Below are 26,866 nucleotides of genomic sequence, written 5' to 3' on the forward strand. Positions count from 1 at the left end.
TCTGTTACAAATTGTAGAATTATAGGAACAAAAATGTATGCAATTGTCAACAGCATTCCATTTTTATCAATACATACAAAATTTGAGGATGAGCTTTAATCACATTTTTAGATGTAGGACAATATTTACCGGTAATCAGACATTACATTTGAAAGGTGCTACAATATGATTTTTCTTCCAAAAAAAGTAGTATATTTCACACTATTACTGCCCATGAAAAATTTGAGCTTCTTACATATTTTAAGAAAGTAAACAAAAAACATGCACAAAAAATGTGTACCTTGAAATTCCTTGATGCTCCTGGTACTATTAAATTGAATGAAATATTTATTGCATATACCAAACTCAAAACAACTCATTTCAATTCCCAGATTGTTAATTAGACATTCATTTGTTGAGTAAATGTCAAATATCATATATATATATCATAACTTATTTTCTAATTTCGTTTACAATGTAATTTCAAAAAAAAAAATATTGCAAAAAGCAAAAGGATTTGGCATCAGGCAAAGCCTATTTTAGCAATGTCCAGAAAGGTGGAAGTACCTGTATAGACCATTACCATAGTGAATTATAGCACAGAGTTGCACAAAGTTAGTCCCAAAATATCAACCTGGACCATAATGTCAAACCATGCTTGGGTACATAATGTATCTATGTCCCAAAGAAGTAATATCACTTGGTTGTGGCGTTCAGCCCCTACACTGGTCGAGACCCTTTATGATAATCAACTACAAGATAAACTATAAACTCCCAATACCAGTCCAAACCACTGTAGCCGTGAACTATCGCATATTAACCCAAAATACCAAAGTAAGCTTTCAATTAATAATTAGTTATATAACTAAAGCAAATCAATCCTTAAACATTGATTAGACATTTATGAAGATGAACTTAAGTATGTTAGCATAGACCACAATCCAAAATTTCTCTGTTGAACATGTGCGAGGACATGAAAGAAAATTCTTTGTTGTCCTAATCAAATCAAGACTGGATTATTATCAAATTACCTATTCTGTGAAATGGATGACCGGACAGTAATATATACAGCCTAAGTTTCTGTTCTATCATACTTTTAGGTTGTGAAGCTATACACTGGCTCCAGTTGTAACTTTATTGTACCTACAAACAACATAATTACTTTCGACGAGGTACATCAAAAGTACTTTTGGATCATTTTGGTAACAATAATTTAATGTGTAAAAATTTGTATTATGCACTTACAGGTAAATCTACTTCTACTTAACGAGCAATTGAAACAATTCACATTTCTACTAAATTGCACATGTGAAATATCATTTTAAATTGTAATAAATGAATGTGACTAAAGTGTTTAATACCAATGATTGTAATAACAGGTACTGTATTTGACCCAGTAAGCGCCAATGCCCCTATAAGGGCCCCTCCTCATTTTTGAGGCCTCAATTTGCATTGCCTGGCATTAATAAAGACCAAAACTACACTTAACACTCTGGGCACTTATTGGGTCGAATATGGTATATTATAAAGAGAGGTATAAGTTTCATTTTTCCAGATAAGAATGTTAGTCAAAGGCATACACATTATTTCATAAACCATTACCCCAAATCTGGTTATTTTAACAAAGTTTGAACTTCATTTGAACATATTGAAACAATCTGTATAAATATTACTACAATAAAACATTTACATGGAAATTTTTCCTTGTAATTTATGCATGTACCTGTAAGGATGAGACAGTATTCAAAAGTATTCTAAATCATCATCAGAGATTTAGATAGTACTATCATAAATACCAGTATGATATTATTTTCCATTGAAGTTGCAGTCAAACGAAATGTAACAGGACAAAAGCAATGGCTGCCTTTCTTGGTATTCATTTATCATTTTTCTAATTGAAATAAAATTATCTACTTTGATATTAATCTAAATAAGAGAGCACTTGAAATAACAAATCAGTAATCATGAACATGACTAGATATTCAAACTATGTCTTTCCAAAAAGAACTTCAAGTTAATTCCAAATGCAACAATATACTTCTAATCTTTGTCATCCAACAATCACAAATGACATCGTAGAAGGTACAGTGTTGTGCAAGCCAACAAATCATTTTACAAACTTTTTTTTTCAATTTTATTTCTGGGCAAGTAATATGGTCACATTAATTATTTCCAGAATAATTTCCAGGAAATCAATACCGTACATAAATCTTAAATGAAATTACAAAATGTAGTAGAAAATGGTGTTGATATTCTTACAATACCACAGAGGTGTAGATAATCGTGTATTGCCATATGTTAACACATCATTGCAAAAATAATGTTTGTAGGTTAAATGAAAAAGAAAATGCAATTGTAGCAACATCAATATTTTCTAATATTGGAAGTGAAATGTGCTAAACTCAGAAGGATTGGATTTCAGCTGACAATATAAAAATGTTTTATAATAGGTGTTTTAGCCCATATAAAACTGGTTGGTGCCTGTACAAGTGTGTTACACATGTGCATACATACAGAATTCAATTAATATGTAAATTTGATGTGTTGATATATAAATACATGTTGCACACAAAATCTCAAATGAAAATTCAAAACAATAATACAGTTAATAAAATTAAACATTATACATTTTGGTATATATATATATTGGAATATATCTGAAATTGCACATTAAATGAACACAAATAATAAAAAAATCTGACAAAAATGATGAAACTAACCCAGTAAACTTTGGCATACATAATGTTCAGATATTATTGCATTTCATAATTGGATCAGATCATCATGACCAAATAACCACTATAGGTATATAAAAGAAATTGTTTACTAGTGTATAATGTTAATTATACTTGTTATAGTATTCTTATTGAGTAATTTTCATCTGTTCTTTATATCTGCAAGCAAATGTCTAACAATTTGCACATTTTTCATATAATAAATAATTCATGTCAATCTACTTATAATAAGCAATCATGCCATAAGATAATAAGATAGATTTTTTTAAATCTGATAGATTTTTTTAAATCTATCTAAAGAATCAATCTTTTAAGTCAAAATAGGTATTATTATGGTCTAGACAGTAAAATGGAACACTGTTCAATGAACATAAGATTACATTCCTTTCAAATGAGAAGGGAACATGGAGTAGAATTAAAAATTCAAATAAGATTCTATATCATCAAAACTTAATTAAATGAAAATAGAAAAGAACAAAACCCACAGCAGAGCCCAACATATAGCGAACCTGAAATTAACAAGATCAGCAGTGATAAAGATAGGTAACTTTTGTATTGGTCATACAAACATTCAAATACATAAACTGATCGTCTACCAAGTAAAACAGAATAACAGTAACAAGGTTATAACAATATTGCAGCTCCATTCCACACTATACTACTCTCATTTACCCTAGCTATACTCGTTTTCTTTTCAATTCACAGTTATCTCCCCTAGTTTTGATTCCCCCTGTACACATATTTAGTTCCAAACATCAGTATGTATAATCTATATTCTTTAATATCACATTTCCTTGTACAAGGTGAATCAGATTTAGAATACCAGGTAAAACAGATTTGGATAATCAAAGATTGATCACAAATATTATGGTAATAGTTTTTAAAAGAACTGACTACTAAGGTAGTTATGAGCCTGTCTAGTTCATATGTATTTACAGGTCTTATTTACAAAGCTACTAGGTAATAGCTCAGATTGGTTTTAGATTACATGTACACTGCATACAAATTATTTTCTGCAAAAAGGTTGTCACAGGTTTGTTTCTTTTGTTTCTTTTTGTGAGAGTGAAACACAATTATTATTTCCTGATGTAAGTACTATTTTCATAAATTGGTCAAGAGCTCCACAACACACATATAATGCGCTGATTCCATATTATTTTCATTTTTGTAAGCAAAAGTTGTGTTGTTTTCTCTGGCAAACACAAGGCATTACAATCAATACCTATCCACGAGGTTAGATAACTCTGTAATGCGTAAGTACAGAATGTTACCCTTTGATTGTGTACCATATAATGTTCAAACATTTAAATCTCAATATTTGTTGATATATAGTCATTGTTGTAAAACTCTGTGGTTTAAGTGATGGCATTATCGAATCTGTTAGAAATTGTAGAATTATAGGAACAAAAATGTATGCAATTGTCAACAGCATTCCATTTTTATCAATACATACAAAATTTGAGGATGAGCTTTAATCACATTTTTAGATGTAGGACAATATTTACCGGTAATCAGACATTACATTTGAAACGTGCTACAATATGATTTTTCTTCCAAAAAAAGTAGTATATTTCACATTATTACTGCCCATGAAAAATTTGAGCTTCTTACATATTTTAAGAAAGTAAACAAAAAACATGCACAAAAAATGTGTACCTTGAAATTCCTTGATGCTCCTGGTACTATTAAATTGAATGAAATATTTATTGCATATACCAAACTCAAAACAACTCATTTCAATTCCCAGATTGTTAATTAGACATTCATTTGTTGAGTAAATGTCAAATATCATATATATATATATCATAACTTATTTTCTAATTTCGTTTACAATGTAATTTCAAAAAAAAAAATATTGCAAAAAGCAAAAGGATTTGGCATCAGGCAAAGCCTATTTTAGCAATGTCCAGAAAGGTGGAAGTACCTATATAGACCATTACCATAGTGAATTATAGCACAGAGTTACACAAAGTTAGTCCCAAAATATCAACCTGGACCATAATGTTAAACCATGCTTGGGTACATAATGTATCTATGTCCCAAAGAAGTAATATCACTTGGTTGTGGCGTTCAGCCCCTACACTGGTCGAGACCCTTTATGATAATCAACTACACGATAAACTATAAACTCCCAATACCAGTCTAAACCACTGTAGCCGTGAACTATCGCATATTAACCCAAAATACCAAAGTAAGCTTTCAATTAATAATTAGTTATATAACTAAAGCAAATCAATCCTTAAACCTTGATTAGACATTTATGAAGATGAACTTAAGTATGTTAGCATAGACCACAATCCAAAATTTCTCTGTTGAATATGTGCGAGGACATGAAAGAAAATTCTTTGTTGTCCTAATCAAATCAAGACTGGATTATTATCAAATTACCTATTCTGTGAAATGGATGACCGGACAGTAATATATACAGCCTAAGTTTCTGTTCTATCATACTTTTAGGTTGTGAAGCTATACACTGGCTCCAGTTGTAACTTTATTGTACCTACAAACAACATAATTACTTTCGACGAGGTACATCAAAAGTACTTTTGGATCATTTTGGTAACAACAATTTAATGTGTAAAAATTTGTATTATGCACTTACAGGTAAATCTACTTCTACTTAACGAGCAATTGAAACAATTCACATTTCTACTAAATTGCACATGTGAAATATCATTTTAAATTGTAATAAATGAATGTGACTAAAGTGTTTAATACCAAGGATTGTAATAACAGGTACTGTATTTGACCCAGTAAGCGCCAATGCCCCTATAAGGGCCCCTCCTCATTTTTGAGGCCTCAATTTGCATTGCCTGGCATAAATAAAGACCAAAACTACACTGAACACTCTGGGCACTTATTGGGTCGAATATGGTATATTATAAAGAGAGGTATAAGCTTCATTTTTCCAGATAAGAATGTTAGTCAAAGGCATACACATTATTTCATAAACCATTACCCCAAATCTGGTTATTTTAACAAAGTTTGAACTTCATTTGAACATATTGAAACAATCTGTATAAATATTACTACAATAAAACATTTACATGAAAATTTTACCTTGTAATTTATGCATGTACCTGTAAGGATGAGACAGTATTCAAAAGTATTCTAAATCATCATCAGAGATTTAGATAGTACTATCATAAATACGAGTATGATATTATTTTCCATTGAAGTTGCAGTCAAAGGAAATGTAACAGGACAAAAGCAATGGCTGCCTTTCTTGGTATTCATTTATCTAATTGAAATAAAATTATCTACTTTGATATTAATCTAAATAAGAGAGCACTTGAAATAACAAATCAGTAATCATGAACATGACTAGATATTCAAACTATGTCTTTCCAAAAAGAACTTCAAGTTAATTCCAAATGCAACAATATACTTCTAATCTTTGTCATCCAACAATCACAAATGACATCGTAGAAGGTACAGTGTTGTGCAAGCCAACAAATCATTTTACTTTTTTTTTTCAATTTTATTTCTGGGCAAGTAATATGGTCATATTAATTATTTCCAGAATCATTTCCAGGAAATCAATACCGTACATAAATCTTAAATGAAATTACAAAATGTAGTAGAAAATGGTGTTGATATTCTTACAATACCACAGAGGTGTAGATAATCGTGTATTGCCATATGTTAACACATCATTGCAAAAATAATGTTTGTAGGTTAAATGAAAAAGAAAATGCAATTGTAGCAACATCAATATTTTCTAATATTGGAAGTGAAATGTGCTAAACTCAGAAGGATTGGATTTCAGCTGACAATATAAAAATGTTTTATAATAGGTGTTTTAGCCCATATAAAACTGGTTGGTGCCTGTACAAGTGTGTTTCACATGTGCATACATACAGAATTCAATTAATATGTAAATTTGATGTGTTGATATATAAATACATGTTGCACACAAAATCTCAAATGAAAATTCAAAACAATAATACAGTTAATAAAATTAAACATTATACATTTTGGTATATATATATTGGAATATATCTGAAATTGCACATTAAATGAACACAAATAATAAAAAAAATCTGACAAAAATGATGAAACTAACCCAGTAAACTTTGGCATACATAATGTTCAGATATTATTGCATTTCATAATTGGATCAGATCATCATGACCAAATAACCACTATAGGTATATAAAAGAAATTGTTTACTAGTGTATAATGTTAATTATACTTGTTATAGTATTCTTATTGAGTAATTTTCATCTGTTCTTTATATCTGCAAGCAAATGTCTAACAATTTGCACATTTTTCATATAATAAATAATTCATGTCAATCTACTTATAAAAAGCAATCATGCCATAAGATAATAAGATAGATTTTTTTAAATCTATCTAAAGAATCAATCTTTTAAGTCAAAATAGGTATTATTATGGTCTAGACAGTAAAATGGAACACTGTTCAATGAACATAAGATTACATTCCTTTCAAATGAGAAGGGAACATGGAGTAGAATTAAAAATTCAAATAAGATTCTATATCATCAAAACTTAATTAAATGAAAATAGAAAAGAACAAAACCCACAGCAGAGCCCAACATATAGCGAACCTGAAATTAACAAGATCAGCAGTGATAAAGATAGGTAACTTTTGTATTGGTCATACAAACATTCAAATACATAAACTGATCGTCTACCAAGTAAAACAGAATATCAGTAACAAGGTTATAACAATATTGCAGCTCCATTCCACACTATACTACTCTCATTTACCCTAGCTATACTCGTTTTCTTTTCAATTCACAGTTATCTCCCCTAGTTTTGATTCCCCCTGTACACATATTTAGTTCCAAACATCAGTATGTATAATCTATATTCTTTAATATCACATTTCCTTGTATAAGGTGAATCAGATTTAGAATACCAGGTAAAACAGATTTGGATAATCAAAGATTGATCACAAAAATTATGGTAATAGTTTTTAAAAGAACTGACTACTAAGGTAGTTATGAGCCTGTCTAGTTCATATGTATTTACAGGTCTTATTTACAAAGCTACTAGGTAATAGCTCAGATTGGTTTTAGATTACATGTACACTGTATACAAATAATTTCTGCAAAAAGGTTGTCACAGGTTTGTTTCTTTTGTTTCTTTTTGTAAGAGTGAAATCTCCACAATTATTGCATTTCCTGATGTAAGTACTATCTATACATCTAAATGTTCTCCACATATCACCTTCTCATACCCTGTAACATTGGTCAAGAGCTCCACAACACACATATAATGCTTTCCATGGTAGACCTCCAGCTATAGGTCCCTGTAAACATTAACAAGATCACCACCAAATACGTCAAAATTTCTATTGCACTTTACGATAATAAGAGTGATCATACATTAGTTAAAGTGAGAATCACAGCTAAAACATGTTTATATAAATAGTGTTAACAAAGGATTATTTCCACAGCAGCTGTAGAAGGACTTGGCAGACAACGACAGCAACAACGACGAGAATATCACGAGACTGGACCAGAGTATTATTGTCTTGTGGCTGGTCCCTCTCTTTCGTTAGTGAAAACATTTGCTTTTGTAACAGCTGCAGTGATTGGTTAGTCTCTTTTTGCATTTCAATCAATGGCTCTAAAGCTCTTGCAAGTGTCTCCTCTGACAGGCGCACCTTGTTATTGGAAGCAGTTCGCTGCATTCTTCGAGCTGAAATCAGAGGCAAAGAAATATAAGAAATGACAAAAGTAAAACACTTCATCTTAACACATGCTTTAGACATTGATGTAAATAGAAAACTTGAGCATTATAAGTTATTTGAGACATGGAAATTTCATACCTTATCAAATTACTAATTAATTGTGCCCCTACTACAGATATAATTTACCCTACTACCATATGAAATCTGAACAAAACAGGATGGAACACGGCGTGACAAATGACGACCATAGATGATACTTCATGCCCTTCCATCTCACTGTACTGACCTTTAGTTTGGTCTGAAGAGTCACTATTGTGTCGGGTGTCAATCTCAGGAGTTGAACTTTCACTTTCTTCTCCCACGATACGCAGCCTCTTTACAGAGTTTCTATGGATACAGGGAGCATGTCGACCAGTTGTCGGCACTGGAGTTTGCTCCAGACTAGCGATACTACACGTACGTACAACAGGTGTCTTGTGACGTGTCCATGTCTGGATACAGTAGTTAGACTCGTACTGTAAAAGGTCATTACTGGGATCCCATGGTCTCATACTACAATAAACAAAGAATTATCTATACAATATGATATTATAATAGTTCCATATCTTACCATAATTTAGGGTTAAACAAGTATTTTACAATATCTTAGTAACATCTGCCTTCAGCAGCTTATATGTACTGTCTGTGTGTGTATCATATGAATGTGTTTGCTCTGCTTGTTACAGTACACCTGCAGTGTTTGTCTGCTTGTAACAGTACACCTGCAGTGTTTGTCTGCTTGTAACAGTACACCTGCAGTGTTTGTCTGCTTGTAACAGTACACCTTCTGTGTTTGTCTGCTTGTAACAGTACACCTGCAGTGTTTGTCTGCTTGTAACAGTACACCTGCAGCGTTTGTCTGCTTGTAACAGTACACCTGCAGTGTTTGTCTGCTTGTAACAGTACACCTTCTGTGTTTGTCTGCTTGTAACAGTACACCTGCAGCGTTTGTCTGCTTGTAACAGTATACCTGCAGTGCTTGTCTGCTTGTAACAGTACACCTGCAGTGTTTGTCTGCTTGTAACAGTATACCTGCAGTGTTTGTCTGCTTGTAACAGTATACCTGCAGTGTTTGTCTGCTTGTAACAGTACACCTGCAGTGTTTGTCTGCTTGTAACAGTACACCTGCAGTGTTTGTCTGCTTGTAACAGTACACCTGCAGTGTTTGTCTGCTTGTAACAGTACACCTGCAGTGTTTGTCTGCTTGTAACAGTACACCTGCAGTGTTTGTCTGCTTGTAACAGTACACCTGCAGTGTTTGTCTGCTTGTAACAGTACACCTGCAGTGTTTGTCTGCTTGTAACAGTACACCTGCAGTGTTTGTCTGCTTGTAACAGTACACCTTCAGTGTTTGTCTGCTTATAACACTACACATGCAGTGTTTGTCTGCTTGTAATAGTACACCTGCAGTGTTTGTCTGCTTGTAACAGTACACCTGCAGTGTTTGTCTGCTTGTAACAGTACACCTGCAGTGTTTGTCTGCTTGTAACAGTACACCTGCAGTGTTTGTCTGCTTGTAACAGTACACCTGCAGTGTTTGTCTGCTTGTAACAGTACACCTGCAGTGTTTGTCTGCTTGTAACAGTACACCTGCAGTGTTTGTCTGCTTGTAACAGTACACCTGCAGTGTTTGTCTGCTTGTAACAGTACACCTGCAGTGTTTGTCTGCTTGTAACAGTACACCTGCAGTGTTTGTCTGCTTGTAACAGTACACCTGCAGTGTTTGTCTGCTTGTAACAGTACACCTGCAGTGTTTGTCTGCTTGTAACAGTACACCTGCAGTGTTTGTCTGCTTGTAACAGTACACCTTCAGTGTTTGTCTGCTTATAACACTACACATGCAGTGCTTGTCTGCTTGTAATAGTACACCTGCAGTGTTTCTCTGCTTTTTACAGTACACCTGCAGTGTTTCTCTGCTTTTTACAGTACACCTGCATTGTCAATATTAATATACTATTATATAATGATGTCAATCTGGAAACCAAACACATATTATATCAACAGTGGACATTTAAGTGATCCTATATACCGGTTATTGAAAACATGAAGCATCATAAACACAATGTTCTTTACTGTAACTTAAAGTCTGTCTACAGAAGATAACAGGACAGGTTTCTTTTTTAACATAAAACATGGAACCTTAGAAGTTTGTACACATCCACAAAAAGAAAATTGCACATAAAAAGATCTATAAACTCACTCTACATCTTTGTATACCCAATCTCCTGTCAGAAGATCTCTCTCAAATAAACGTGGAACCCAGTCCTCCATCTTGGCCTTACGTTCACGAGCTTCTTTCCTCTGGCGTTCCTCCAGTATAAATTTTTCCTGAGTGGCATTAGTCATGTCATTTATCACCACCGCATCACTGACATGTCGCCAGAGCCTGTCAACATACAACAAATTCATCATGTATTAACCATCGCATCACTGACATGTCGCCAGAGTCTGTCAACATACAACAAAGTCATCATGTATTAACCACCGCATCACTGACATGTCGCCAGAGTCTGTCAACATACAACAAAGTCATCATGTATTAACCATCGCATCACTGACATGTCGCCAGAGTCTGTCAACATACAACAAAGTCATTATGTATTAACCATCACATCACTGACATGTTGCCAGAGTCTGTCAACATACAACAAAGTCATCATGTATTAACCACCGCATCACTGACATGTCGCCAGAGTCTGTCAACATACAACAAAGTCATTATGTATTAACCATCGCATCACTGACATGTCACCAGAGTCTGTCAACATACAACAAATTCATCATGTATTAACCATCGCATCACTGACATGTCGCCAGAGTCTGTCAACATACAACAAAGTCATCATGTATTAACCATCGCATCACTGACATGTCGCCAGAGTCTGTCAACATACAACAAAGTCATCATGTATTAACCATCGCATCACTGACATGTCGCCAGAGTCTGTCAACATACAACAAAGTCATCATGTATTAACCATCGCATCACTGACATGTCGCCAGAGTCTGTCAACATACAACAAAGTCATCATGTATTAACCATCGCATCACTGACATGTCGCCAGAGTCTGTCAACATACAACAAAGTCATCATGTATTAACCATCGCATCACTGACATGTCGCCAGAGTCTGTCAACATACAACAAAGTCATCATGTATTAACCATCGCATCACTGACATGTCGCCAGAGTCTGTCAACATACAACAAAGTCATCATGTATTAACCGTCGCATCACTGACATGTCGCCAGAGTCTGTCAACATACAACAAAGTCATCATGTATTAACCATCGCATCACTGACATGTCGCCAGAGTCTGTCAACATACAACAAAGTCATCATGTATTAACCACCGCATCACTGACATGTCGCCAGAGTCTGTCAACATACAACAAGTCATCAGATTAACCACCGCATCACTGACAGTCGCATCATGTATTAACCATCGCATCACTGACATGTCGCCAGAGTCTGTCAACATACAACAAAGTCATCATGTATTAACCACCGCATCACTGACATGTCGCCAGAGTCTGTCAACATACAACAAAGTCATCATGTATTAACCGTCGCATCACTGACATGTCGCCAGAGTCTGTCAACATACAACAAAGTCATCATGTATTAACCATCGCATCACTGACATGTCGCCAGAGTCTGTCAACATACAACAAAGTCATCATGTATTAACCACCGCATCACTGACATGTCGCCAGAGTCTGTCAACATACAACAAAGTCATCATGTATTAACCACCGCATCACTGACATGTCGCCAGAGTCTGTCAACATACAACAAAGTCATCATGTATTAACCACCGCATCACTGACATGTCGCCAGAGTCTGTCAACATACAACAAAGTCATCATGTATTAACCATCGCATCACTGACATGTCGCCAGAGTCTGTCAACATACAACAAAGTCATCATGTATTAACCATCGCATCACTGACATGTCGCCAGAGTCTGTCAACATACAACAAAGTCATCATGTATTAACCATCGCATCACTGACATGTCGCCAGAGTCTGTCAACATACAACAAAGTCATCATGTATTAACCACCGCATCACTGACATGTCGCCATAATGTATTAACCATCGCATCACTGACATGTCGCCAGAGTCTGTCAACATACAACAAAGTCATCATGTATTAACCATCGCATCACTGACATGTCGCCAGAGTCTGTCAACATACAACAAAGTCATCATGTATTAACCATCGCATCACTGACATGTCGCCAGAGTCTGTCAACATACAACAAAGTCATAATGTATTAACCATCGCATCACTGACATGTCGCCAGAGTCTGTCAACATACAACAAAGTCATCATGTATTAACCATCGCATCACTGACATGTCGCCAGAGTCTGTCAACATACAACAAAGTCATCATGTATTAACCATCGCATCACTGACATGTCGCCAGAGTCTGTCAACATACAACAAAGTCATCATGTATTAACCGTCGCATCACTGACATGTCGCCAGAGTCTGTCAACATACAACAAAGTCATCATGTATTAACCGTCGCATCACTGACATGTCGCCAGAGTCTGTCAACATACAACAAAGTCATCATGTATTAACCACCGCATCACTGACATGTCGCCAGAGTCTGTCAACATACAACAAAGTCATCATGTATTAACCATCGCATCACTGACATGTCGCCAGAGTCTGTCAACATACAACAAAGTCATCATGTATTAACCGTCGCATCACTGACATGTCGCCAGAGTCTGTCAACATACAACAAAGTCATCATGTATTAACCATCGCATCACTGACATGTCGCCAGAGTCTGTCAACATACAACAAAGTCATCATGTATTAACCATCGCATCACTGACATGTCGCCAGAGTCTGTCAACATACAACAAAGTCATCATGTATTAACCATCGCATCACTGACATGTCGCCAGAGTCTGTCAACATACAACAAAGTCATCATGTATTAACCACCGCATCACTGACATGTCGCCAGAGTCTGTCAACATACAACAAAGTCATCATGTATTAACCATCCGCATCACTGACATGTCGCCAGAGTCTGTCAACATACAACAAAGTCATAATGTATTAACCATCGCATCACTGACATGTCGCCAGAGTCTGTCAACATACAACAAAGTCATCATGTATTAACCATCGCATCACTGACATGTCGCCAGAGTCTGTCAACATACAACAAAGTCATCATGTATTAACCATCGCATCACTGACATGTCGCCAGAGTCTGTCAACATATAACAAAGTCATCAGGTACAGTAGCTTATTAGTGATATGTGTGGGGATCTCTTTTCATTTTCACGTCCAATAACCATTTTATGGTAAATTGACTTCCAGTAATAAATCCAGATATTAAGGACCAATGCATCTACATCAAAGTCCTATTTTATCTGATATTTTTGTGATAATAAATTTCCTTAACTTGAATCAGCCCCCAAACATGCAAATTTACACAGAAATAAGTTACTCCATGTTGCGGCCAAGTTCTATAATTCTTAACTTTTATTGTTAAAAGATTAAAGAGAATAGAATAAATGTTGACCTCTCAGATTCCATATCGCCTTGTGAGTCTACAGGTACTGTGTAACGAAGTAACCTCTGGCTTTTCACCTCTGGTGTGGGGCTCCAGAACAATTCACTCTCCTGAAGTAAGGATAATGATATTATAGAGTTGCATTCTTCAGATTTTAGTCATTTATAAGCACTACTACATCGATACACTATACCCATCTATACACTGGAGTTTTTCAAGTAAGATACTTTAAAATTGTACAATTTTTTTTGCAATCAGTTGATACTCTAAACAGTGATAACACAATTTATCAGCAAGTTACACAGTGTCCTCACCCATTGTAATACAACGAGTCTCTCTGAAACGATGGAGGTCAAAGATGTCGGTCACAGTGACCAATGTTCGAGTGAATTATCATCCAGACATTCAAATCTAGTGACAAAGCATAATGGATATACAGCCCCAAAAAACATAGCATTTATAGACCTAATATGAACAAACCGTTCTCCTTTTCATTCAGATATGTTAACACCAGACAGATGTCTGGAAACAGATTAAGAGTAAATTGTATTGGGCATTTAGCAACTAGGCAGTGCATTTCACAATCTGACTTCTACTGTCACATACTGCCATCCTCAATGAAAATTTACACTATTTTTTTCTTTTTTTTCCTTTTCATTATTATTATTTTGTAATATTTAATCATAAATATTTATCATATATTGGAATACAACTGAATCAGCCAATCAAATGAAATTAGGTATTTTATTAAATGATACCATTTGGTAGGATTCAGCAGGACTGAGTACATGTAGGATATCCATGAAATAACTAAACCCAATGACATTACGATTAACAAAGGGCACTTTATACTGACCGAAGAGCCCTTCTCCTTGAGGAACACGTCCTGGTCCCAGTGGCCTTCGACATGCGCCAGTGTATCAGATCCCATCTTAATTTTCCCAGATATTCGGTTGGATGCAGCCCCACTCCCTAAGAAAGGCTGAGGACCAAATATAACAGTATAAAAGTAACACAAATGTATCGCAATGACATCAATCTGGCTTTTCCACAAATCATATACTTTTTTATCAGAACAAGCATGTGTCGTCTTTTTTTTTTTTTTTTTTTTTTGTATTTTATTGCAGTTTTTTTTACATTGAAACTGATATCATCATTGGTTTGAAAGAAAAAAACCCAAGGCCCAGTTTCATCAACATTTCTTAATTACAATTTCCATTCCATAAATAACCATTCCATTCCATAAATAACCACTGCTGTATTTACCTTGAGTTAATTACAATTTCCATTCCATTTATAACCACTGCTGTATTTACCTTGAGTTTAAATTCCAGCTCACACCTGTAGCCTGTTTTTGGACAGTCAATGGCCACCTTACCTCCCATCTCCATTGTCAGTGTACCAATGAGGATTCCTAACACAGCAAAAACAAGGATTCATCATCTCAATATCAGTAAGCTTTTTAATGTAGGCATGGAATTGGTACTTGGATCATTAAACTGAGACATGTAGAATTCCTGGCAGAAGTAAGAATAGGTTCTTTCATCTTAATGTAATCTACACTCTGGAAAAGGATTAGCTTTTCATTATGTCTATAAATAAGACTTAAGAGATTGGTGAGGCAAGTGTGTATGGCTTTAATGTTTCAAGAAATGTAAAACCCAACATATTTTAATAAATGTTTCTTTTACCTTCATTTGTTTCAAGTTCTGCCAGATAATTATTTCAAATCCTAATGCTTACAAATGCTAGTGCATTATTGTAAATCAAATATATGAACCCTTTCTTGAGCTGTATTACTTCTTTGGCTAAGTAGATGCCCAGATAATTAAGTGATTACATATTAAATATTTGTTTCCTGTGTCGTTAAGTATGTGTACATACCTTTACAATGAGCATACGGCATAGTTACAAGATAATCTTCTCCTCTTTTAAGGAATGTTAGTTTGGCAGTCCCATCCAAAATGGCAGAGAGAGAATTTCCTGAGAATAAAAGAAAGATTTTTAATGGAAGGATTGCACAGAATTTAGTCCTTATAGTTTTTGTAGATGCTAATGGTAAGCAATTCCACTACAACCTATCCCGGCTTTAGATATTACAGAGTAACATTGTCTCTGAAAATGAAAAAGTTACGCTCAAACACACGACTTGATACAACTCTGTAATACCACAGAATTGGTCTCCGGTGACCTTAGGTTTTTATAGTAAGTTTAAATTAAAACTGAACTCAAAAATTAGACACATGATGAGAAACCATGATTTTCTAACCCACTGACTTCATTTGACATCTATCAAAACCAGAAAGATTTTATGTCATCAAAAGCCACTTATTGTGGTACAGGAAAACATATCAAATGGTCACTACAAATTTCTTGTTCAGAATGGTGTTGCCATTTTGTACAATGGATGACTATGTGTATAAGTGTTAATCTTAACCTTACCGTAAAACTTGGATTTGGTCAGAATGCTTGAACTAATCGTAAATCCGTCATGTCTATTAGTCACATGGAAGGCAGTCACTGGAGGGTGATGTGATATCTATAGAAACAAAGATTTTGTAGTAAGGTAAAGACAAAATATAAATTCTGATGAAGACAAAGTAATTATGTCCTCATCTGATATGGAGGATGAAAAATGGGGAACAAACATGTCCCAAAATCATAAACAGTGGACCCACTGTTATCCAGACACCCATAGTCTGGAAAACTCATATCCCAGACAGAATATTAACTGATTAAATGGAACAGTGGAAAATTCGCAAACCGGACAGATTCAGTTGAGGATGCAAATATTAAAATCATCAAGGGTCCACTGTTCTGTTATATAGAATGTGTGACTTACTTGTTCTGCTATATAGAATGTGTGACTTACTTGTTCTGTTATATAGAATGTGTGACTTACTTGTTCTGCTATATAGAATGTGTGACTTACTTGTTCTGTTATATAGAATGTGTGACTTACTTGTTCTGTTATATAGAATGTGTGACTTACTTGTTCTGTTATATAGAATGTGTGATTTACTTGTTCTGCTATATAGAATGTGTGACTTACTTGTTCTGTTATATAGAATGTGTGACTTACTTGTTCTGTTATATAGAATGTGTGACTTACTTGTTCTGCTATATAGAATGTGGGACTTACTTGTTCTGCTATATAGAATGTGGGACTTACTTGTTCTGTTATATAGAATGTGTGACTTACTTGTTCTGTTATATAGAATGTGTGACTTACTTGTTCTGTTATATAGAATGTGTGACTTACTTGTTCTGCTATATAGAATGTGTGACTTACTTGTTCTGCTATATAGAATGTGTGACTTACTTGTTCTGTTATATAGAATGTGTGACTTACTTGTTCTGCTATATAGAATGTGTGACTTACTTGTTCTGTTATATAGAATGTGTGACTTACTTGTTCTGTTATATAGAATGTGTGACTTACTTGTTCTGTTATATAGAATGTGTGACTTACTTGTTCTGCTATATAGAATGTGTGACTTACTTGTTCTGTTATATAGAATGTGTGACTTACTTGTTCTGTTATATAGAATGTGTGACTTACTTGTTCTGTTATATAGAATGTGTGACTTACTTGTTCTGCTATATAGAATGTGTGACTTACTTGTTCTGTTATATAGAATGTGTGACTTACTTGTTCTGCTATATAGAATGTGTGATTTACTTGTTCTGCTATATAGAATGTGTGACTTACTTGTTCTGTTATATAGAATGTGTGATTTACTTGTTCTGTTATGTAGAATGTGTGACTTACTTGTTCTGTTATATAGAATGTGTGATTTACTTGTTCTGTTATATAGAATGTGTGACTTACTTGTTCTGTTATATAGAATGTGTGACTTACTTGTTCTGTTATATAGAATGTGTGACTTACTTGTTCTGGCTATATAGAATGTGTGACTTACTTGTTCTGTTATATAGAATGTGTGACTTACTTGTTCTGTTATATAGAATGTGTGACTTACTTGTTCTGCTATATAGAATGTGTGACTTACTTGTTCTGTTATATAGAATGTGTGACTTACTTGTTCTGTATTAGAATGGATATTGTATTCTTGTTCTGTATATAGAATGTGTGACTTACTTGTTCTGTTATATAGAATGTGTGACTTACTTGTTCTGTTATATAGAATGTGTGACTTACTTGTTCTGTTATATAGAATGTGTGACTTACTTGTTCTGTTATATAGAATGTGTGACTTACTTGTTCTGTTATATAGAATGTGTGACTTACTTGTTCTTATATAGAATGTGTGACTTACTTGTTCTGTATATAAAGTTGATACTTGTTCTGTAATAGATTTGATTACTTGTTCTGTTATATAGAATGTGTGACTTACTTGTTCTGTATATAGAATGTGTGACTTACTTGTTCTGCTATATAGAATGTGTGACTTACTTGTTCTGTTATATAGAATGTGTGACTTACTTGTTCTGCTATATAGAATGTGTGACTTACTTGTTCTGTTATATAGAATGTGTGACTTACTTGTTCTGTTATATAGAATGTGTGATTTACTTGTTCTGTTATATAGAATGTGTGACTTACTTGTTCTGTTATATAGAATGTGTGACTTACTTGTTCTGTTATATAGAATGTGTGACTTACTTGTTCTGTTATATAGAATGTTGTGACTTACTTGTTCTGTTATATAGAATGTGTGACTTACTTGTTCTGTTATATAGAATGTGTGACTTACTTGTTCTGCTATATAGAATGTGTGACTTACTTGTTCTGTTATATAGAATGTGTGACTTACTTGTTCTGTTATATAGAATGTGTGACTTACTTGTTCTGTTATATAGAATGTGTGACTTACTTGTTCTGTTATATAGAATGTGTGACTTACTTGTTCTGTTATATAGAATGTGTGACTTACTTGTTCTGCTATATAGAATGTGTGATTTACTTGTTCTGTTATATAGAATGTGTGACTTACTTGTTCTGTTATATAGAATGTGTGACTTACTTGTTCTGTTATATAGAATGTGTGACTTACTTGTTCTGTTATATAGAATGTGTGACTTACTTGTTCTGTTATATAGAATGTGTGATTTACTTGTTCTGTTATATAGAATGTGTGACTTACTTGTTCTGTTATATAGAATGTGTGACTTACTTGTTCTGTTATATAGAATGTGTGACTTACTTGTTCTGTTATATAGAATGTGTGACTTACTTGTTCTGTTATATAGAATGTGTGACTTACTTGTTCTGTTATATAGAATGTGTGACTTACTTGTTCTGTTATATAGAATGTGTGATTTACTTGTTCTGTTATATAGAATGTGTGACTTACTTGTTCTGTTATATAGAATGTGTGACTTACTTGTTCTGTTATATAGAATGTGTGACTTACTTGTTCTGTTATATAGAATGTGTGACTTACTTGTTCTGCTATATAGAATGTGTGACTTACTTGTTCTGTTATATAGAATGTGTGACTTACTTGTTCTGTTATATAGAATGTGTGACTTACTTGTTCTGTTATATAGAATGTGTGACTTACTTGTTCTGTTATATAGAATGTGTGACTTACTTGTTCTGTTATATAGAATGTGTGACTTACTTGTTCTGTTATATAGAATGTGTGACTTACTTGTTCTGTTATATAGAATGTGTGACTTACTTGTTCTGCTATATAGAATGTGTGACTTACTTGTTCTGTTATATAGAATGTGTGACTTACTTGTTCTGTTATATAGAATGTGTGACTTACTTGTTCTGTTATGTAGAATGTGTGACTTACTTGTTCTGTTATATAGAATGTGTGATTTACTTGTTCTGTTATATAGAATGTGTGACTTACTTGTTCTGTTATATAGAATGTGTGACTTACTTGTTCTGTTATATAGAATGTGTGACTTACTTGTTCTGTTATATAGAATGTGTGACTTACTTGTTCTGTTATATAGAATGTGTGACTTACTTGTTCTGTTATATAGAATGTGTGACTTACTTGTTCTGTTATATAGAATGTGTGACTTACTTGTTCTGTTATATAGAATGTGTGACTTACTTGTTCTGTTATATAGAATGTGTGACTTACTTGTTCTGTTATATAGAATGTGTGTGACTTACTTGTTCTGTTATATAGAATTGACTTACTTGTTCTGTTATTAGAATTGGTGACTTACTTGTTCTGTTATATAGAATGTGTGACTTACTTGTTCTGTATATAGAATGTGTGACTTACTTGTTCTGCTATATAGAATGTGTGATTTACTTGTTCTGTTATATAGAATGTGTGACTTACTTGTTCTGTTATATAGAATGTGTGACTTACTTGTTCTGTTATATAGAATGTGTGACTTACTTGTTCTGTTATATAGAATGTGTGACTTACTTGTTCTGTTATATAGAATGTGTGACTTACTTGTTCTGTTATATAGAATGTGTGACTTACTTGTTCTGCTATATAGAATGTGTGACTTACTTGTTCTGTTATATAGAATGTGTGACTTACTTGTTCTGTTATATAGAATGTGTGACTTACTTGTTCTGCTATATAGAATGTGTGACTTACTTGTTCTGTTATATAGAATGTGTGACTTACTTGTTCTGCTATATAGAATGTGTGACTTACTTGTTCTGTTATATAGAATGTGTGACTTACTTGTTCTGCTATATAGAATGTGTGACTTACTTGTTCTGCTATATAGAATGTGTGACTTACTTGTTCTGTTATATAGAATGTGTGACTTACTTGTTCTGTTATATAGAATGTGTGACTTACTTGTTCTGTTATATAGAATGTGTGACTTACTTGTTCTGTTATATAGAATGTGTGACTTACTTGTTCTGCTATATAGAATGTGTGACTTACTTGTTCTGCTATATAGAATGTGTGACTTACTTGTTCTGTTATATAGAATGTGTGACTTACTTGTTCTGTTATATAGAATGTGTGACTTACTTGTTCTGTTATATAGAATGTGTGACTTACTTGTTCTGTTATATAGAATGTGTGACTTACTTGTTCTGCTATATAGAATGTGTGACTTACTTGTTCTGTTATATAGAATGTGTGACTTACTTGTTCTGTTATATAGAATGTGTGACTTACTTGTTCTGTTATATAGAATGTGTGACTTACTTGTTCTGTTATATAGAATGTGTGACTTACTTGTTCTGTTATATAGAATGTGTGACTTACTTGTTCTGTTATATAGAATGTGTGACTTACTTGTTCTGTTATATAGAATGTGTGACTTTACTTGTTCTGCTATATAGAATGTGTGACTTACTTGTTCTGTTATATAAGAATGTGTGACTTACTTGTTCTGTTATATAGAATGTGTGACTTACTTGTTCTGTTATATAGAATGTGTGACTTACTTGTTCTGTTATATAGAATGTGTGACTTACTTGTTCTGTTATATAGAATGTGTGACTTACTTGTTCTGCTATATAGAATGTGTGACTTACTTGTTCTGTTATATAGAATGTGTGACTTACTTGTTCTGTTATATAGAATGTGTGACTTACTTGTTCTGTTATATAGAATGTGTGACTTACTTGTTCTGTTATATAGAATGTGTGACTTACTTGTTCTGCTATATAGAATGTGTGACTTACTTGTTCTGTTATATAGAATGTGTGATTTACTTGTTCTGTTATATAGAATGTGTGACTTACTTGTTCTGCTATATAGAATGTGTGACTTACTTGTTCTGTTATATAGAATGTGTGATTTTCTATATAGAATGTGTGACTTACTTGTTCTGCTATATAGAATGTGTGACTTACTTGTTCTGTTATATAGAATGTGTGACTTACTTGTTCTGTTATATAGAATGTGTGACTTACTTGTTCTGCTATATAGAATGTGTGACTTACTTGTTCTGTTATATAGAATGTGTGACTTACTTGTTCTGTTATATAGAATGTGTGACTTACTTGTTCTGTTATATAGAATGTGTGACTTACTTGTTCTGTTATATAGAATGTGTGACTTACTTGTTCTGTTATATAGAATGTGTGACTTACTTGTTCTGTTATATAGAATGTGTGACTTACTTGTTCTGTTATATAGAATGTGTGACTTACTTGTTCTGCTATATAGAATGTGTGACTTACTTGTTCTGTTATATAGAATGTGTGACTTACTTGTTCTGTTATATAGAATGTGTGACTTACTTGTTCTGCTATATAGAATGTGTGACTTACTTGTTCTGTTATATAGAATGTGTGACTTACTTGTTCTGTTATATAGAATGTGTGACTTACTTGTTCTGTTATATAGAATGTGTGACTTACTTGTTCTGTTATATAGAATGTGTGACTTACTTGTTCTGTTATATAGAATGTGTGACTTACTTGTTCTGTTATATATAGAATGTGTGACTTACTTGTTCTGTTATATAGAATGTGTGACTTACTTGTTCTGTTATATAGAATGTGTGACTTACTTGTTCTGTTATATAGAATGTGTGACTTACTTGTTCTGTTATATAGAATGTGTGACTTACTTGTTCTGCTATATAGAATGTGTGACTTACTTGTTCTGTTATATAGAATGTGTGACTTACTTGTTCTGTTATATAGAATGTGTGACTTACTTGTTCTGCTATATAGAATGTGTGACTTACTTGTTCTGTTATATAGAATGTGTGATTTACTTGTTCTGTTATATAGAATGTGTGACTTACTTGTTCTGTTATATAGAATGTGTGATTTACTTGTTCTGTTATATAGAATGTGTGACTTACTTGTTCTGTTATATAGAATGTGTGACTTACTTGTTCTGTTATATAGAATGTGTGACTTACTTGTTCTGTTATATAGAATGTGTGACTTACTTGTTCTGTTATATAGAATGTGTGACTTACTTGTTCTGTTATATAGAATGTGTGACTTACTTGTTCTGCTATATAGAATGTGTGATTTACTTGTTCTGTTATATAGAATGTGTGACTTACTTGTTCTGTTATATAGAATGTGTGACTTACTTGTTCTGTTATATAGAATGTGTGACTTACTTGTTCTGTTATATAGAATGTGTGACTTACTTGTTCTGTTATATAGAATGTGTGATTTACTTGTTCTGTTATATAGAATGTGTGACTTACTTGTTCTGTTATATAGAATGTGTGACTTACTTGTTCTGTTATATAGAATGTGTGACTTACTTGTTCTGTTATATAGAATGTGTGACTTACTTGTTCTGTTATATAGAATGTGTGATTTACTTGTTCTGTTATATAGAATGTGTGATTTACTTGTTCTGTTATATAGAATGTGTGACTTACTTGTTCTGTTATATAGAATGTGTGACTTACTTGTTCTGTTATATAGAATGTGTGATTTACTTGTTCTGTTATATAGAATGTGTGATTTACTTGTTCTGTTATATAGAATGTGTGACTTACTTGTTCTGTTATATAGAATGTGTGACTTACTTGTTCTGTTATGTAGAATGTGTGACTTACTTGTTCTGTTATATAGAATGTGTGACTTACTTGTTCTGTTATATAGAATGTGTGACTTACTTGTTCTGCTATATAGAATGTGTGACTTACTTGTTCTGTTATATAGAATGTGTGACTTACTTGTTCTGCTATATAGAATGTGTGACTTACTTGTTCTGTTATATAGAATGTGTGACTTACTTGTTCTGTTATATAGAATGTGTGATTTACTTGTTCTGTTATGTAGAATGTGTGACTTACTTGTTCTGTTATATAGAATGTGTGATTTACTTGTTCTGTTATATAGAATGTGTGATTTACTTGTTCTGTTATGTAGAATGTGTGACTTACTTGTTCTGTTATATAGAATGTGTGACTTACTTGTTCTGTTATATAGAATGTGTGATTTACTTGTTCTGTTATATAGAATGTGTGATTTACTTGTTCTGTTATATAGAATGTGTGATTTACTTGTTCTGTTATGTAGAATGTGTGACTTACTTGTTCTGTTATATAGAATGTGTGACTTACTTGTTCTGTTATATAGAATGTGTGATTTACTTGTTCTGTTATGTAGAATGTGTGACTTACTTGTTCTGTTATATAGAATGTGTGACTTACTTGTTCTGTTATATAGAATGTGTGACTTACTTGTTCTGTTATATAGAATGTGTGACTTACTTGTTCTGTTATATAGAATGTGTGACTTACTTGTTCTGTTATATAGAATGTGTGATTTACTTGTTCTGTTATATAGAATGTGTGATTTACTTGTTCTGTTATGTAGAATGTGTGACTTACTTGTTCTGTTATATAGAATGTGTGACTTACTTGTTCTGTTATGTAGAATGTGTGACTTACTTGTTCTGTTATATAGAATGTGTGACTTACTTGTTCTGTTATATAGAATGTGTGACTTACTTGTTCTGTTATATAGAATGTGTGACTTACTTGTTCTGTTATATAGAATGTGTGATTTACTTGTTCTGTTATATAGAATGTGTGACTTACTTGTTCTGTTATATAGAATGTGTGATTTACTTGTTCTGTTATATAGAATGTGTGATTTACTTGTTCTGTTATATAGAATGTGTGATTTACTTGTTCTGTTATGTAGAATGTGTGACTTACTTGTTCTGTTATATAGAATGTGTGACTTACTTGTTCTGTTATATAGAATGTGTGACTTACTTGTTCTGTTATATAGAATGTGTGATTTACTTGTTCTGTTATATAGAATGTGTGACTTACTTGTTCTGTTATATAGAATGTGTGACTTACTTGTTCTGTTATATAGAATGTGTGACTTACTTGTTCTGTTATTAGAATACTTGTTCTGTATATAGAATGTGTGACTTACTTGTTCTGTTATATAGAATGTGTGATTTACTTGTTCTGTTATGTAGAATGTGTGACTTACTTGTTCTGTTATATAGAATGTGTGATTTACTTGTTCTGTTATGTAGAATGTGTGACTTACTTGTTCTGTTATATAGAATGTGTGATTTACTTGTTCTGTTATATAGAATGTGTGATTTACTTGTTCTGTTATGTAGAATGTGTGACTCACTTGTTCTGTTATATAGAATGTGTGACTTACTTGTTCTGTTATGTAGAATGTGTGACTTACTTGTTCTGTTATATAGAATGTGTGATTTACTTGTTCTGTTATGTAGAATGTGTGACTTACTTGTTCTGTTATATAGAATGTGTGACTTACTTGTTCTGTTATGTAGAATGTGTGACTTACTTGTTCTGTTATATAGAATGTGTGACTTACTTGTTCTGTTATATAGAATGTGTGATTTACTTGTTCTGTTATATAGAATGTGTGACTTACTTGTTCTGTTATATAGAATGTGTGACTTACTTGTTCTGTTATATAGAATGTGTGACTTACTTGTTCTGTTATATAGAATGTGTGACTTACTTGTTCTGTTATATAGAATGTGTGACTTACTTGTTCTGTTATATAGAATGTGTGACTTACTTGTTCTGTTATATAGAATGTGTGACTTACTTGTTCTGTTATATAGAATGTGTGATTTACTTGTTCTGTTATATAGAATGTGTGACTTACTTGTTCTGTTATATAGAATGTGTGACTTACTTGTTCTGTTATATAGAATGTGTGACTTACTTGTTCTGTTATATAGAATGTGTGATTTACTTGTTCTGTTATATAGAATGTGTGATTTACTTGTTCTGTTATATAGAATGTGTGACTTACTTGTTCTGTTATATAGAATGTGTGACTTACTTGTTCTGTTATATAGAATGTGTGACTTACTTGTTCTGTTATATAGAATGTGTGACTTACTTGTTCTGTTATATAGAATGTGTGACTTACTTGTTCTGTTATATAGAATGTGTGACTTACTTGTTCTGTTATATAGAATGTGTGACTTACTTGTTCTGTTATATAGAATGTGTGACTTACTTGTTCTGTTATATAGAATGTGTGACTTACTTGTTCTGTTATATAGAATGTGTGGACTTACTTGTTCTGTTATATAGAATGTGTGACTTACTTGTTCTGTTATTAGAATGTGTGACTTACTTGTTCTGTTATATAGAATGTGTGACTTACTTGTTCTGTTATATAGAATGTGTGACTTACTTGTTCTGTTATATAGAATGTGTGACTTACTTGTTCTGTTATATAGAATGTGTGACTTACTTGTTCTGTTATATAGAATGTGTGACTTACTTGTTCTGTTATATAGAATGTGTGACTTACTTGTTCTGTTATATAGAATGTGTGACTTACTTGTTCTGTTATATAGAATGTGTGACTTACTTGTTCTGTTATATAGAATGTGTGACTTACTTGTTCTGTTATATAGAATGTGTGATTACTTGTTCTGTTATATAGAATGTGTGACTTACTTGTTCTGTTATATAGAATGTGTGACTTACTTGTTCTGTTATATAGAATGTGTGATTTACTTGTTCTGTTATATAGAATGTGTGACTTACTTGTTCTGTTATATAGAATGTGTGACTTACTTGTTCTGTTATATAGAATGTGTGACTTACTTGTTCTGTTATATAGAATGTGTGACTTACTTGTTCTGTTATATAGAATGTGTGACTTACTTGTTCTGTTATATAGAATGTGTGACTTACTTGTTCTGTTATATAGAATGTGTGACTTACTTGTTCTGTTATATAGAATGTGTGACTTACTTGTTCTGTTATATAGAATGTGTGACTTACTTGTTCTGTTATATAGAATGTGTGACTTACTTGTTCTGTTATATAGAATGTGTGACTTACTTGTTCTGTTATATAGAATGTGTGACTTACTTGTTCTGTTATATAGAATGTGTGACTTACTTGTTCTGTTATATAGAATGTGTGACTTACTTGTTCTGTTATATAGAATGTGTGACTTACTTGTTCTGCTATATAGAATGTGTGACTTACTTGTTCTGTTATATAGAATGTGTGACTTACTTGTTCTGTTATA

General features: G+C 32.9%; 1 protein-coding gene across 7 annotated transcripts in view; it reads right to left on the reverse strand.

The window, feature by feature from the left end:
• Positions 1 to 3,913: 3,913 nt before the first annotated feature.
• The window catches only part of LOC138329210 (oxysterol-binding protein-related protein 8-like), a 53,394-nt gene continuing 30,441 nt past the window's right edge, over positions 3,914 to 26,866 (reverse strand). For all 7 annotated transcript variants that reach the window (XM_069276031.1, XM_069276032.1, XM_069276035.1 and 4 more), the window contains 8 exons: positions 16,408 to 16,504; positions 15,850 to 15,948; positions 15,282 to 15,379; positions 14,822 to 14,947; positions 13,975 to 14,075; positions 10,616 to 10,801; positions 8,663 to 8,928; positions 3,914 to 8,384 (listed from right to left, as the gene is read on the reverse strand). In XM_069276031.1, coding sequence (XP_069132132.1) covers positions 8,128 to 8,384; positions 8,663 to 8,928; positions 10,616 to 10,801; positions 13,975 to 14,075; positions 14,822 to 14,947; positions 15,282 to 15,379; positions 15,850 to 15,948; positions 16,408 to 16,504 — 1,230 coding nt within the window. In that variant the 3' untranslated portion in view covers positions 3,914 to 8,127. The remainder of the gene's footprint in view (positions 8,385 to 8,662; positions 8,929 to 10,615; positions 10,802 to 13,974; positions 14,076 to 14,821; positions 14,948 to 15,281; positions 15,380 to 15,849; positions 15,949 to 16,407; positions 16,505 to 26,866) is intronic.

Source organism: Argopecten irradians, chromosome 8 (assembly GCF_041381155.1).
Source record: "Argopecten irradians isolate NY chromosome 8, Ai_NY, whole genome shotgun sequence".
NCBI lineage: Eukaryota > Metazoa > Mollusca > Bivalvia > Pectinida > Pectinidae > Argopecten > Argopecten irradians.